Below are 15,383 nucleotides of genomic sequence, written 5' to 3'. Positions count from 1 at the left end.
TTTGTATGAAGTTCTCGGTAACTGTCGGGGGGAGAGAGAGAGAGAGAGAGAGAGAGAGAGAGAGGAAGAGGGAGGGAGGGAGGGAGAGAGACAGACAGAGACACAGTGAGAGAATTGGATGGAAGTGGAGGTTCATGACCATCCTTGGCTCTGTGTTCAAGGTTAATTTAGGATACTTTAGACATTGTTTTAAAATTAGGGTGTGGGGAGCAGGAAAGGGCAAAAAAAGAAGGGAAGAGGAAAAAAGAAGACAGGAAGGTAAAAAGAAAGTTTGCTAAGAGATGTTAAGCAAACCTGGTGGCACTGGGCAGTGCTGAACTTGGACAATACCACAGGAAGATATGTAGTGCCACAAAAGGAAGTCACCTAGGAACCACCCAGGGTTGGGGGAAGAGAACAAATATGTCTGGCACAAACCTTCAATTTCAGCACTTAGGAGGCACAGGCAGGTGAATCTCAGAGTTCGAGGTCAGCCCGGTCTACACAGTGAAACCTGTCTCAAAAAAACCAAACCAAACAAAAGAAAGGTCTGCTTATTGTTGGCTATAGCTATAAAGCCTTCATTTATCCATCGATATATTCAGAATGTAGGTCTTCAATAGCCACGATTAGGGAAGGACTTTTAAGGAAAGACAGGAGGGAACAGGTGTGGCAAGACGTCCCACCATTTACTAGCTGGGTTCTATCTTTCCCACAAGGCTACAGACCTAGGACTTAGCCATTTCCTCAGTGGTTGTCACAGCTTTCTCCTCTACCCTTAAGAGGAAGCCCAAGTTTAATGCATACCCAGACCACAGGTCTCAGAGAAGCACACATTTGATTCTCTAAGGCCCCAAAGTCAAGCCAGGTGGAAACAAGGATATGTTTGATTCTTGTTTCTATATCTTGTGGTCGTTCCCTTTCTCTGTCCTAAGATCCAACACAGAAGCCAAAGCTAAACTGTAGCAATCACTCAAGCTCAAGTCAGAGCAGGAGGAATTCGAGGTGCAACCATGTAACTCAAAACAAGGAAAACTCCAACATCTGTATTGGGTCATTCATTCTTTAGCTGGTAGAGAGCTTCGCTAGCAAGACTGGAAGCCCCTAGTATCGCTAACACAGGCACAAAAGTGCATGCCTGAACTCTCAGCACTTGGGACGGTGGAGGCTGGAAGATCAGAAACACATTATTTTTTCTATAGATGGCGTTCAGAGCAGCCTAGGCTATGAGACCCGGTCCCAAAACAAAGTAATCGCCCCCAAGCAAACAAAAAGCTTTCTGGGCTGCATAAAAGTATGGGTAAGGGTAAAGTATTCACTTAGTATGTGCCAATCCCAGGAAGAGGGGTTTTGTGTATGTTTTCTCTTTGTGATTCTGTGGGCGGACTCGACGCTGACATGCGCCTGTTACACTACCACCAAAATCACATCCCCGGCCATTCTCCATCTCCCAAGAGCTAGCGTTAGAGGGTCAGATTTATTTAACCTGGCCCTGGTAGACACATCTAGTTCAGGATGGAGTTCAAAATCAGTTCCCTTTCATTCAGGTACTGGCTTAAGTTCCTTCCGTAAATGGAACCACGAATACAAATCCAGCGCTCCTCACCAAAAGCATTCCATTCAGAAGAAAAGTAAGAGGTGCCCGACCAGAGGGGGTGCAAGTACAGAAAAGCAGGCCAGGAGGACCAAGCTTGAACATAGCTGGCTTAAACATGGTCTCTCTCCTTTTCCTGAAAGTTCAAACGCCTACCAGGCCACAGTCCTGGCGAGCAGACGCACGTGTACCCTGCGCATGCGCGCAACCAAGGCACACCCGCCCCCTCCGGCTGGTCTTCTTCAGCCAAGTCACCAACCCTCTAAATGCCCGCCCTCAAGGCAAAATCCCTGGCCAATCGGAGGCAGGAGCCACTAGGGACGTCACTCTCTTTGCCTACACCCGCTTTCTCCCCGCCCCCATCCAGGGCACCGCCCCGTAGAAGGAATGGATTGTCACCTAAGCACTCCGTCCCGGCTTCTGATTGGCTCTCCAGGAAGACCCGCCCCCTTCTCATCCCGCCGCCCGCCCCCCTCGGCGCGCCCACAGCGGCGGGCGGACCCGAGCGCGCAGGCGCGGCGCTGCCTCTCTCTGCTGGTGGCCCGCCCTCCCTCCTCCCCTCCCTCCCCTCCCCGTCCCCTCTCCCCTCCTCAGGCCCGCGCGTCTTCCTCCCGCACGCGCCGTCGTTAGCCGAGCGCTCGCCGGTGCGCGCCTTCCTTGTCCCCCTGAGGCAGCGGGGCCGGGCGCGACCCTGCTCCACGCTCGCGCTCCCCGGCGAGGAGCGTACCACCGTTCCCCCGGAGCACGGGGGGGAAGCCGGCCGCCCTGCCGCCCGCGCCTCGGCGACCCCGCGGGGCTGAGGCGACGCCGCACCCGGCAGCCTGAGCGCACAGCCGGCCTTGACCCAGAGCTCGGAGCCGCGAGCGCCGCGCCCTCCGCCGGCCCCACCCATCCGGACCGCGGCCATGGCCGAGACCGAGGAGCGGAGCCTGGACAACTTCTTCGCCAAGAGGGACAAGAAGAAGAAGAAGGAACGGAGCAGCCGGGCGGCCAACGCGGCGAGCGGCGCGGGCGGGAGCAGCGCGGCGGCGGGCTCCAGGCCGGGTGACGGCGGGAGCTTGGGCTCCGGCGCCAGGTCGGGCGACGGCGGGAGCTCCGGCTCCGGCGCCAGGTCGGGCGACGGCGGGAGCTCGGGCTCCGGCGCCAGGTCCGGAGACGGCGGGAACTCGAGGTCCGGAGACGGCGGGAGCGCGGGCCCCGCCGGCAAGGCCATAACGAAGGTGAGGGTCGGGAGGCCGGCGGCCGGCCGCATGTGCCCGCCCCCGCCGGTCCGGGAGGCCACGTGACTCGGGCTTCGCACGTCGGCCGGGCGGGCGGGCGGGCGGGCTCGCGGTCCCCGGGGCTCGTCTGGTCGCCCCCGTCCCTCGCCCTCCGCGCGCCGCGCCCTCTGGGCCACGGGGGTTGGGCCAGTCCCCCGGTGACGTGTGCCCGAGGTCCTCGTCGTCCCGCTTGAGCCTCGCTGGGGCCGGATTTCGCGTCCTTAAGGTGTTCCAAGGCTGCTCTGTGCCGCCCGGGCTAGCGTGGCTCCCTTTCCCAGCCGCGGCCACGCAGGGCTGGGGATCGAGTTGTGGAATGTCTGTCGCCGCCTCTCCGCCGCTCAGCTCGCCCTGGGCTTGGGTTTACGGAAAAGCGTGGGCAGAGAGGGCGTTTGGGAGCTGGGCACGTGTCGCGATCTTGCAGGGACGGGCTAAACTTTACAGACCTGCCACTAGACTCATTTTTTTGAGACAAGCTCTCACTGGGTCGCCCTGGATGACCCCCAGTTCACAAAGAACCTCCGGCCTCGCTGTGTCACTGCCTGCGATTTTTTTTTTTTAAAGATAACATTTATTTGCCTATTTGTATGCGCGCACTCATGTGTACGTGTGTGGAGACGTTAGAGGCCGTGGTAAATTCTCTCTTCCCACCACCACGTGGGCCTGGAGAGTCAGACTCTCTGGTCCCCGGTGTAGACTGCCGCCGATTCTTACACCGACCCAAGAATCCTGGCGACCACTGATGGAATTTTTCCTAGTCTGAAATCTGTTTACCAAGATCTCTAAAGAACTCATCCGATGTTTTGCGGGTACTTTTACCAGTTTGGGGAATCCCGTTGGCCCTTGATGCCTTTTAGTCTGAAATGGCCTTACCAAAAACTCTAATCAGATGTTGTTTCTTCCATAGGATGAAAATGAGTGGAAAGAATTTGAGCAAAGAGAGGTTGATTACAGCGGATTAAGAGTTCAGGCAATGCAAATAAGGTAGGATGTGATTACCCATGGGATTAGGTAACCTTGTTAAGTAGTACACACAGTTACTTTTTTTTTTTTTTTTTTTTTTTTAGGCCCTGATCCTTGAGCAAAGGCAGGCCTCTGTCATTAAATTAGTTGCCAACTCTAAAATCCTGTGATTTCCCTATTTGCAGCTGTGTGGATTTTTGACTTGACTAAAATGGATTTTTGTCATTTAAAATTTTTTAACACTTAGTGTTTGAACTTGGGTGGTCTTCCCTACCCCCAGCAGGACTCCTGTAGTTCCTGCTGCCCTGAGAATTTACTGTGTGGCTCAGGAGAAGCAGCTTGTTTTTTTCAGGAAAAAAAATTGAAGTGTGTTACCTGTGTAATACATGTCTGTCTGTCTTCTGGAATTGGAGTTACAGCTGTTAGTGTGGGTTCTGCGAACTGGACCCTGATCTGTGGAAGAGCACTGAGCTGGCACCTTGAACTCTAAAGTGTCCACCTAAATGCACCACCAGGTTGTGCTGGAACTTAGTTTTTTCTTTTACTTATTTAGTAAAATTGTTTTTTTAGTTCTCTCTGGTAATTGCAGTGTAGGATACTTCCAACATACACAAATTTGTATTCACCGTGAAGCCACCTTGAATACCCACCACCCCAGTCAAAACATTGAGTGTTCTGTTTATAGAGGCTCTCCTGAACCCATCCCCAGAAGAAGCTTACCCTAGCACTCAGTTTGCATAGTTCTTAGCTGTGTGTTCCGGGCTGAACTTGAACTGCTGGAATTGCAGGCCTGTGCTACCTGCCATTTCGGGCTCTGAGGTGACTGGTTTTCAAAGTTCAGGAAAACAGTCATTTTCACAGTTGGATTGGTTGATTAAGAGACTTTAAAGTTGAGAACCTACATTGTCTCGTTCAATCTGGTAGTTCATTTTAGATCTGGTTTTAAAAGTATCATGTTTGGAAAAAAATTTTTTTCAAGTAGAAAGGGTAAGTATTTAAGGTATTTGAAGTTCAAAAGTGAGTAGGGCTCTATTGCCTTAAGAATCAAAATCCTCATCTTACACAAGCAAAATGATCGGAAATTGTCTTTGGTTTGAAGCTTGCAATTTGTAGAGAATTCCAGTCACCATATGGAACAGTTGTTGAGGAAATGACTTTAACTCTAAATTAATCTTTTAAAATCTAGATTATATAGTATTTATGATCTGGTAACTTATTGAAAAAGCCAGGTAGTATATTTTGATGTATGGTTAATGTCTGTACCACCCAGTCATTCATGTCCCTAGGTGTTCTCACTTGTGAATTTACCAAATTAAACATTGCTTTTTATAGCAGGGAACTTAGGCGTTATCTCCCTTTTTGGTGTGGCTTTAGTGTTGTGTTTTGTTTTTCCTTTTTTAAAGATTTAATTACATATGTATGTCTGGGCTATATATGTACATGTGCATGTAGGTGCCTGTTGAGGCCAGAAGAGAAAGCATCAGGTCCCTTGAAACTGGAGTTACAGGTAGTTGGGAGCTGTGTTCTATGGACTGAATTTGTATCCTCTGCAAGAGCAGTATATACGCTTATGAGTAATTTTTAGAAAATACTCCCACTGGGCTTGGTGAAAGCGTTAACTGTCAGCTGTTGAGAAGCTGAGGTAGGGAGGATGAGAAAAATCCGGCGTGCATGAGTTAGTGAGTTTAATATTACTCTGAGCAATTTAGTCTGACCCTATCTCAGTTTAAAAGAAAAAGTAGAAAATGTTCTTGTTTTGTTTGTCTCCAAGCTTGATCTATAAATCTGGAGAGGGAGTTTACAGGTTCTTTTATCTGTGGTGGTTCGTAGAATGGATGTGGTCCCTGCTCTGCAGTTAAATTAGGCTCTTGGTCGCCAGCCCTTGAGTGGTAATTTTTGGACATGTTGACTTAAATTTTAGTGGGTAAAAGTTACACTTTCTGAAGGTAGAGGGGTGGATTTCAAGCTTTTTTCAGTTTAAAATTTGATTTTGTTAAATTATGGAGAACATTTAAATTGAACTGGTTTTCTAACAGGATATAAAAGTCCTTATCTATTTTAACTTTAGAGTCATGAAGTTGTTAGTAAACTCTTAGGATCTACTTGCCTCTGCTGCAGTGTTGACGTGCCTGGCTTTCATGTGGGGGCTAGGGATTTGAACTCTGCTCTTTTTACTTTTATAGCAAGTGTTCTTACCATATATACAGATGAACAATTGTGATTTAGTGTGTTGGTGAGTAAGTAGATTCAAAGAGTGAATGAATAACTGAAAACAGCTGCTTCAGTGTATGCAGATGTAAATGCCATGTAGGTGGGAATCTTTTCACCTTTTTTGGATAGATTAGGTTGTTGGGATATTACCATTAGTTACACCCATATGATTATCTATTTCATTCTTGGAGCAATTATCATAGTATTGACATGGCTTTTAGGCAAATTTTAAAAAGGCAAAAAAAAAAAAAAACCACCTCTTGAAGAAAATTGTGAAGATTGAAAACCACAACTAGCCTGGGGCCTGGGTAATTATAAACTTCATACTAGCTAATAAGCTGCTGTTAGAGAATGGTGTTATGCTATTTGATCAGATTTTTACGATCCATTAGAAAATAACATTTCCCATTTCTTTTTCAAATAAAAGCTACAATTTTTTACTTCCTGTTACAAAGGTGATACATGTACTGAGTGTATAAAATTTGTATTGATTACTAAAAACCATCTAGTAATGTTTATGTGACAGATAGATATGTACTAACTCATTTGCTTTTCGAATTGGTGTGTCACCTTTATCTAAAAGACAGCCAGTGTCATCTTGAAAGCCTGACCATTAAATGACAGAGATGGCAGAACCTGGACTTCAACAGTCAGTTCCTAACATTGTTTTTTTGTTTGTTTTTTTTTGTTTTGTTTTTGTTTTTGTTTTTTCGAGACAGGGTTTCTCTGTATAGTCCTGGCTGTCCTGGAACTCACTCTGTAGACCAGGCTGACCTTGAACTCAGAAATCCTGCCTCTGCCTCCCGAGTGCTAGGATTAAAGGCGTGCACCATCACGCCTGGTTCCTAACATTGTTTTAGCTATCAAAGTACTCATTAAAATTACAGATCTTTAGGATTCTCTCTGGATGTTTGGTGTTTATGATAAGTATAATGTATTAGATGATGATTTAGATGGCATGAATATTATTAGTGACCAGCATCATTTTATATGGCTGGACAGGTTGTATGTTAAAAGGGAAAACTGAAATTTGGCTTTCTCTTTTTTCCTTTGTCTTTTAAAAATTGCACTTTATTTTGTGAGCATGCTGTGGCATGCATATCAGAATAAAACCAACAGAAGTTAGTTCTCTTCCACCTTGTGTATCCTGGGGATTAAACTCAGGTAGTTAGGCTTGGTGGCAAGGACCATCTAGTTGTGACCTTTAGTTTTTGGAGAAGGTATCACTGAAGTCACCATTCTTGCCTTGGCTTGTATGCTGAGGTCACCAGTCAGTCTCCAAACAGTGATTACTTCTGTTTGTCTTTATGAGTTATAGGGATCAGCCCAAGCTGAAGTGCTCTGTTATTGAGTCCCGCTGAGCACCTAGCCCTTGAGAGGCAGTCTTAGTCTTAAATACAGATTGGAAATTAGGTTGTTCCTCTTGACATCGTACGTCTTTAAATGCTGGAGTTACTTCCAGCTGGTGGGCATTGTCTTTAAAGGGCCTTAATAAAGATGGGTATGGTGATTTACACCTTTAATTTCAGCACTTGGGAGATAGAGACAGGAAGATAAGCCAGGATCATCAACTTGTTTGAGTATATAGTGAGTTTAAGGCCAGCCTGGGCTACCTGAGTGAGACCTTGCCTCACAATCAATTAAAAAGGAGGTCAAGAAATTTGTCTTGGATTCTAGGTATGGCTCAGTTTAGCATGCTTTTGTGCATACACGAGAATCCAAGTTAGACTCCACTCACCGAATGGAGGGGAAAAAAACCAACACTAAGCCAGAAGAAATTTGGCGTAAAGCTAGGACACATCTTGCTTTAATAGAAATATCTTTTATGGGGCCCAGCAAGGTGGCTTATTGGGTATTGCTGTTAAAGTTGATGACCTGGGTTTATTCCCTAAAATAGGTTTATTTCCAGGTGGAAAGAGAACTGATTCCCAAAAGTTTGCCCCTAGAAAGTTCAGTTGGGTATGATGGTCCACTCACCTTTAGTCCCAGCAGAGACAGGCAGGTCTCCTAGATGTCGATCAGCTTTGCCTACATATCGGGTTCCATGCCAGTCAGAACTGTATAATTTGACCATATTTTAAAATGAATTTTTTTTTGTTGTTGTTGAAGTTTCATATAGTGGTGCATACATCTAGTTCCAGTTCTTGGGAAGTTCAATGTGCTTGTTTTTCAATAGTGAAAAGGAAGATGATGATAATGAAAAGAGAGAAGATCCAGGAGATAATTGGGAAGAAGGTGGAGGTGGCAGTGGAGCAGAAAAATCTTCAGGTCCCTGGAATAGAACCGCTCCGGTACAAGCGCCTCCTGCTCCAGTAACAGGTGATCTTCTGTCTTCCCTCCCGAGGGGAATGGGGATAGTGGATCCTAACGTATGCTGCTTTAGTGGAAGGGATGTAGAAATGTCATTGAGTGACATACTTTTTTTGTCCTGTAGGCTGTCAAAGTTTTGCTTTTGTTTTTGGTGCTAGGGAATAAAGCCAAGTAGTTCACCTCCTGCCATCATCCTACCACTAAATCACATTCTTGGCGCCACACTTAGGTCTTGAAGCTTACATTATCAGCAGAAGGGAGTTAGTAAAATTTCTTTAGAACTAAAGAACTTTTAGGGGTTTATGTGTGTTGTTGGATGTGTGTTTGCATGTTTGTACAAGTGCTTGTGGATAGACCACAGCTTGTTGCCACTCTCATTGTCCACTTTTAGGTTTCTCAAGGAACCAGGAACTCAAACCAGTTCTAGCTATCCTAGCTTGCCAGTTTGCTTTTAGGATCCTATTTGTGCCTCTTTAGTGAGGTGCCTGCTATGACTGCCTAGGCTTACATGGATCTGACCATCCAGCTCTGGTGACTATACACATGCTCAGCAGACTGTAGCCATTGAGCCATCTTCCTAGTTCAGAGTGTTTGTCTGGTTTTTGCTGTGCTAGAAATTGAATTCTGCACATGCTAAATGCGCTGTACCACAGAGCTGCATTTTCAGCTCAAAATTCTTGGTTTTATTTATTTTATATAGCTCAGGATGACCTTGAGTCCTCTGTAATACAGATGACCTTATGCTACCCCACTTCCCAAAATCTGAGATTACAGGTGTGAGCTTTCCTGGCAACTTTCTAAGTTAAAAAAAAATTTTTTTTATTATAAAGTTGTCATCAGTATATTTTTGATAATATTCATCCCCACTCTGCTCAGGCTAGCCCTGAATGTATATGTGTGTGTGTGTTAGTGTTATGTCTTGGTATGTGGGTATTGAGGCTAGAGGTTTGGCTGTGTCTTCCTTGTCACTCTAAATAATTGAGACAAGTTCTCACTGAGTCTAGAGATGATTGAATGGCTGTACTAGCTGGCTAGCTAGCACACTCCTGGGATGTGGTTTTCTCTGTCACCACCCACCCTGTGCTGTTTACAGGCACCTGCTGCCGCCATGCCTGGGGTTCTTGTGCACATGAGTTTTAAGTTCTAATGCTTATAGCAAGTGCTGAAGTGTGATTAGTGTGAATCACCATAGTAATGCGGCTTGATTTTTTTTTTTTTTTTTCCCCCCCCTTCCTGAACTTGATGTTCTTTCAAGATACTCCTGGAATGCACCAGACACGCAGCTCCAGCAGACCCTTAGTTCTTAGCTTTGGGACTATTTCTTTCTCTTTCCTCTTTGTATCAGGTGCCTTAAAAGACAGGTGGTGGATGACTGTGGACTCGGTTGTGCTGCTGTGGCATAGACAGTAATGTGGATTTAACAGCAGTGAGGATAGCTGTGCTCAGTTGGTGGGCCAGATTCAGCTTGTTTGCTAATATTTAGTTTTAAGTGTTTGCTTTCTTTTTATTATATGTGTGGTGAGTTTGTGGAGCTGTATCTTGTCACCGGGTTTGTATAAAGAGGGTCTTTTCATATCTGCTTAATTTTACCCTGTTAATAAAACCCTCCCCAAGCCCCCTTTTAATATGTAACCTCAGCAGTTAAGAGCACTAACCTAAGCCGGGCATGGTGGCACACGCCTTTAATCCCAGCACTTGGGAGGCAGAGGCAGGCGGATTTCTGAGTTCGAGGCCAGCCTGGTCTACAGAGTGAGTTCCAGNGAGGCAGGCGGATTTCTGAGTTCGAGGCCAGCCTGGTCTACAGAGTGAGTTCCAGGACAGCCAGGGCTATACTGAGAAACCCTGTCTTGAAAAACCAAAAAAAAAAAAAGTACTAACCTACACTCTACCAGCACCAGAATTGTATCTTAGTAATTCTTATCAGAGGGCCACAAATACCTGTGACTCCAGTTTCAAGAAATCCACCTTTCGCTTCTGGCCACCAGGGCCATCTGTGTATGTACACAGTGTGTGCACACATTTAAGTGTAGCTCTTTTGTTCTCCTCTGCTGTCATTTTTGGTATGGCACCCCTTCTCCCCTTTTTTTGTCTCTTCTAGCATATACTGTCCGTTGGTTAGCATTTTCGGAGGTGCTGGTTGAGCTCAGTGAGAAGGATGGCTAGTCACATGTAGCTGTTGAGTACTTAGGACATGGTGGCTAATGTGACTGAGGAATTGAAACCTAGATTTCATTTTACTCTAAAATAGCTACATGTGTTGCTTTGATCCTAGTCTGAGTTGGGTCCTGAGTTCAAACCCCAGCAACCACATGGTGGCTCACAACCATCCATAACAGGATTTGACACCCTCTTCCGGAGTGTGTGAAGACAGTGTACTTACATGTAATAAATCTTTAAAAAAAAGAATAAACGAACGAGTGCCTGAGGGAGCAGGCACGCCTCACAAGTCATATCATCCACAAACACAATTAACATTTTTTTTAAAAAAGCCACATGTGGTGGCTGAAATGTAAGGGTCAGTAGTTATTTGGAGTTTGGTCTGGTTTCTTTGAAGATGGGTCTGAGTTGCCCAGGCTGGCTTTGAACTCAAGATCCTCATGTCAGCCTCCCATGTTGCCAGCATGTTCCACTGTTCAAGGCAGTTTTGTTTTGTTTTTCTGCTTTTTCAAGACAGGGTTTGTCTGTCTGTATAGCTCTGGCTGTCCTAGAACTCACTCTGTAGACCAGGCTGGCCTCGAACTCAAAAATCCACCTGCCTCTGCCTCCCAAGTGCTGGGATTAAAGGCGTGCACCGCCACGCCCGGCTCAAGGCAGTTTTTAATGTGTGTATCTCAAGTGCAACTTAGATACTCAGTAAAAGCATGTATGCTTTCCCTCTGGCATAACTAAGCCTATAGAAAACAATCCTTTAAACTATAAGAACATTTTATTTTAGCTAGTAGATGATTACAGTGCTGTCCCATTGAGCCTCCCCAGCCTGAAACTTTGAAAGTTTTTGAAAAGTGGGAAACGACACTGCTTGAATACATATCAAGGGTCAGTTGGGAAGGTGGGAGACAGGAAAAACCTGAAACATTGTGGCCCCCAAATTAAGTCACAGTAAATTTTAAGCCAAGGTGCTTTTTCCTGTGTTATAAGCAAATAGAGAAACTTAACATCCAGTGGTCTTAAGAGAATGAAATAAAGACCTTTATTATCTTAAGGAATTTAAAATACTGCATGTGCATTTTATTAAATAATTTATATAAAATACCTTGTTTAGCCCACCTTTCAAGTAAAGAAAGTAGATGTCACATTTTGATAGAAACACCAGTGACAGCAGTGTTGTGTTCCAGAAGGGTAACCTCTTGAGATTAAGAGATGGGCAAGGTTCTACTTGGAGATATTTTCTCACAGAACTTTGCTTTTATTGTCTAGTCCAAATCCATTCTAAATCAGGGTGACCTTTCTCACAGTTGTTAAAGGATCAGAAGTATAGGAAAATGTTACAAGAAAGTCAAACATTTGAATGGTTTATCTATTAGTTACAGAAACCCCGGAGCCAGCAATGCCCAGTGGTGTATATAGGCCTCCTGGGGCAAGACTAACCACGACAAGGAAAACGCCACAAGGACCACCAGAAATATACAGTGACACGCAGTTCCCATCCCTGCAGTCCACTGCCAAGCATGTAGAGAGCCGGAAGTAAGTATGCAAGGCTATGAGTTAGGTTTTCTGACAGGCATCTAGGCACCTGGTGGGGCTTGAGTACCCAGGAAGGGAAGGAGAAGGTGGGGGAAAAGTCCTTTTTGGAAAGGACAAGAGAAAGGATGGTAAAAATGTTTTGCTGTCTGCTGTGTTTCTGTCACAGCTCCATTTAGGTATTCTTTAAGTAAATTATTACTGGCTTATGTTCCTTTTAAATACGGAAACTAGAATTGTAGAAGCATTTATCATTGCATTCATAGTAAATATGAGAAGATGAAAGATGTTGGCATTTACAAATCTAATACTATAAATAATCTTATTTCAGCAGGTACTTAAAATGAATACTACCTGAAGTTAAATGACCACATGGCACATCTACATCTTATTAGGGACATGAATTTTCAAAAGTAAATAAAGTGGGAAGAAATGTAAATGGCATCAGATGGAAAAATTTTTGGGGCGGTTTTAAAGTAAATCCCAGCCTTTTCACCTCGTTGAGAGCACAGCTGGCTTGAATTTAGACCTCTACTTGGACTTGTTTCTCCTTTCTGTCCTCACATGTGGGGGACTCTGGGAGAGCAGTTGACTNGCCACACACATCTTTCTGTACCTGATCTAATCAGACCACTCCCCCAAAGCAAAAGGGAGGAGAAATCGTTGAATGATGAGAACATTACTTGAATGAGGAAATTGTTGCCCTTATGCATATTATCTACTAACTTCGAAAACTTAGAAGTGAGTCTTAGAAGGAATGTCATTATACAGCTTCTTTCTGGTTGTCTTCAAGTTGGTCCCAAAATATTCAGAAGATGGGACCTCAGAGCTTCAGTACAGTATTACATGTTTTCTGTTCAATTGAAGCCTTAAAATGGTTTGATAGGGATTTTTGTATTCCCTTCCTGTCTCTCCAGGATTATTCTTAGGGTCTTCTTTCTTCTTCTTCTTTTTTTTTTTTTTTTAAATTCGAGGAAGAGTACTTTCAAAATTCCCTAGTGAAGAAGAAATATTTACTGATTACATTTCTTTTCCCTTAGGGATAAAGAAATGGAGAAGAGCTTTGAAGTAGTGAGACACAAAAATAGAGGTAGGGAGGAGGTTTCAAAAAACCAGGCCCTTAAACTTCAGCTAGACAACCAGTATGCTGTGCTTGAGAATCAGAAGTACAGCCACACACAGTACAGCTAAGGAATGGTCTTTGCTAAGCCTTCCAAGATAACCAGACCACAGCTAACCACCAAGAACAGCCATTCATCGTTTTGATTTCTGGATCTACAGTGACTGACTGAAGACCTCAAGTCCAGTGACTGTCCCTGTTGCACTATGGAAGTTCAAGAGTCACGACTGATCTTGATGTGTGTTGGATTTAGGGGTGTTTCATTGTCTTAAATATTTGTGAATTAGATTCAACAGTGTTTCCATAGTTGCTCTGCATATAAAACCAAACCTGCGGCCAGTGGTCATTCAAACATCTTTATGTTCAGATACTGAGCCTTTGCAAGGTTGACTACCTCAGATTTGCTGCCCTTAGTTGTGGATTTCATGTGGATCACAACTTCTACATAAGGTTACAGCTACTAGTGTCTGTGTGAACCTTGAAACCAACTCTACTGGATTCCTGTCAGAAAGCCTTCAGAAGTCAGCCATCTGGGTTCTGATCCGCTNTAAAAGATGAAGAGTTAAGTGACCTTAAATTAACCTGTTCTGTGCCCCATCCTAAGGAATACTCTATNGGCTGTGGCTATGTTAGACTTCCTGGAACAAGCCGCTGTCAGAAATGATGTGTTTGGATCATCTGTGTGGGGCTTATGATTTATAATTTAAGTTTTTAGTTGTATGAGGTAACTGGATTTAATTCAACCAAACTCGGGTCCACCAAATGGGGAGTGGGTGGGGGGGTAGTCTTGTTTCTTTGAATAATTTTTCATTCAGATANTGCTTGTTTGGTTCCACATTAAGGCCTTGCTTTGACTTGGAGTATGTTCTTTAAGGGCATATTGTGTGGAGAAATAGTCTGAAAGAAGCATTGGAATTGTGAAATGCCCTATGAATTTGCCAATCCTTAGGTGGAACCAGATAGCCTTTGATACATATAAAGGACAGGGGATCCGCTGCACTCCAGGTGCTGCTCAAGCCTCCTAATCAGGTATAAATTGAACTGCTGTGGATGGAGTGTGGCGTCTGCTCAGGAGTGGGTTTCACTGACCTGGCTTTTAACAGTTTAAAGCAACAGGAGCAAAACACCAAGTTGCGCATGCATCTGGCATGCTGTCTGATAAATCCTTGTGTGTGCCCCAAATGTGAAGGTCATGGGCTGTTCTGTAGATCCATTGTTTAGCCAGCTCTTGACATTCACCTTGGGAGTATGTTTGGTATCACTTGGAGAGGCAGGGGAATAGCCAGNAATGTAGCATTTCTGTTGTTAGTAATTTCAATTTAACTACCTAGTAGTACTTGACTCTTAGAAGAGGTTACTGCTAAATTTCTTTCCACCTAATGAAATAGCCTGTCAGTTACCTACTTGTCACTACAGATGGTTNAGTATACATACTCTATGTTGACATATGACTATGTGATACGATGGCAGTGCCTGGGTTTCTCTCTAAACGAATCCCTTTGCCAAACACAGTTCAGACTTGCTCACTACTGATAGGAATGGAACAGGAAATGGATGTTTTCCCAGCTTGACAGCATGTTTAGTGGATTTAGTGCAGCAATGTAGGCCAGTGTCTCCTGACCAGACTGGATGCCACTTCTGGGCAATAATGTTGGCATTATCTGAACCAGCCAAGAGGAGGTTGGGTGATTAGAGGCTTGAGAGTCTTAGTTAAACTGAAGACTTAATTTGGGCACCAGAAACCTTAACAAGTAATCTCACACCTTGAGCCACAAACTTCCCTTAAAGTATGCTTTACCCCAGCTAGACACACATACACACATTCTGTTTGGGGTTATGGTTTAAGACATGAACAGAGACATGATGAGGTTTGTTTAATGGCATACTGTACTGGAACGCTGAAGACCCGCAGCAGATGTAAATTCCAAGTCTTGTTATAATTTTTTTTAAGATTGTGAAATTATCAAAATGCATATGAATCAAGTTTTAATGCACTGTCTGGGTGGATGAGGCTGTCCATTGCACCATTTCTTTCTTTGGGTTCTCAGGCATGGCTCCGACAGTGTAAGAACTCTGTAACATTTAACATTGAATAAACAGTAAACCTATGGATGGTGGAATGTGATGCTTTCTGTTGAAACCCCTTAGCCTAAACTCTAAGAGAATGGAGAATGGTGTCCAGTTCACTTGTGGAGATGACTCTGCTCTCCAAGAGTGCGTTTAGTAATGTTTGTCACATTCTGTAAATGTTAAGTAGCATGAGTGAAAA

General features: G+C 44.5%; 1 protein-coding gene across 4 annotated transcripts; it reads left to right on the top strand.

Annotated features, from left to right (window-relative positions):
* Positions 1-2,127: 2,127 nt before the first annotated feature.
* On the top strand, positions 2,128-15,226 carry Cdv3 (CDV3 homolog). Of its 4 annotated transcripts, none has more exons than XM_029543391.1 (6): positions 2,128-2,793; positions 3,737-3,813; positions 8,180-8,322; positions 11,844-11,997; positions 12,326-12,328; positions 13,035-15,226. In XM_029543391.1, the coding sequence occupies exons 1-6, from the start codon at positions 2,479-2,481 to the stop codon at positions 13,183-13,185; spliced, it is 843 nt and encodes a 280-aa protein (XP_029399251.1). In that variant the 5' UTR covers positions 2,128-2,478; the 3' UTR covers positions 13,186-15,226. The 4 variants fall into 4 exon arrangements, with proteins under 4 accessions (XP_029399251.1, XP_029399250.1, XP_021062124.1 ...); XM_029543390.1 differs by having other exon boundaries at positions 2,129-2,793; positions 11,838-11,997; XM_021206465.2 differs by lacking the exon at positions 12,326-12,328 and having other exon boundaries at positions 2,129-2,793; positions 11,838-11,997.
* The last annotated feature ends 157 nt before the right edge of the window (positions 15,227-15,383 follow it).

This window comes from Mus pahari, chromosome 10 (genome assembly GCF_900095145.1).
Source record: "Mus pahari chromosome 10, PAHARI_EIJ_v1.1, whole genome shotgun sequence".
Classification (NCBI taxonomy): domain Eukaryota; kingdom Metazoa; phylum Chordata; class Mammalia; order Rodentia; family Muridae; genus Mus; species Mus pahari.
This window is presented reverse-complemented; position numbering and strand designations above follow the sequence as displayed.

Coding starts and splice junctions, on each gene's coding strand:
- Cdv3 (XM_029543390.1), top strand. CDS start 2,479: ATGGCCGAGACCGAGGAGCGGAGCCTGGACAACTTCTTCGCCAAGAGG. Junction 2,794..3,736: donor CCGGCAAGGCCATAACGAAG/GTGAGGGTCGGG, acceptor TTTCTTCCATAG/GATGAAAATGAGTGGAAAGA. Junction 8,323..11,837: donor GCCTCCTGCTCCAGTAACAG/GTGATCTTCTGT, acceptor TTTATCTATTAG/TTACAGAAACCCCGGAGCCA.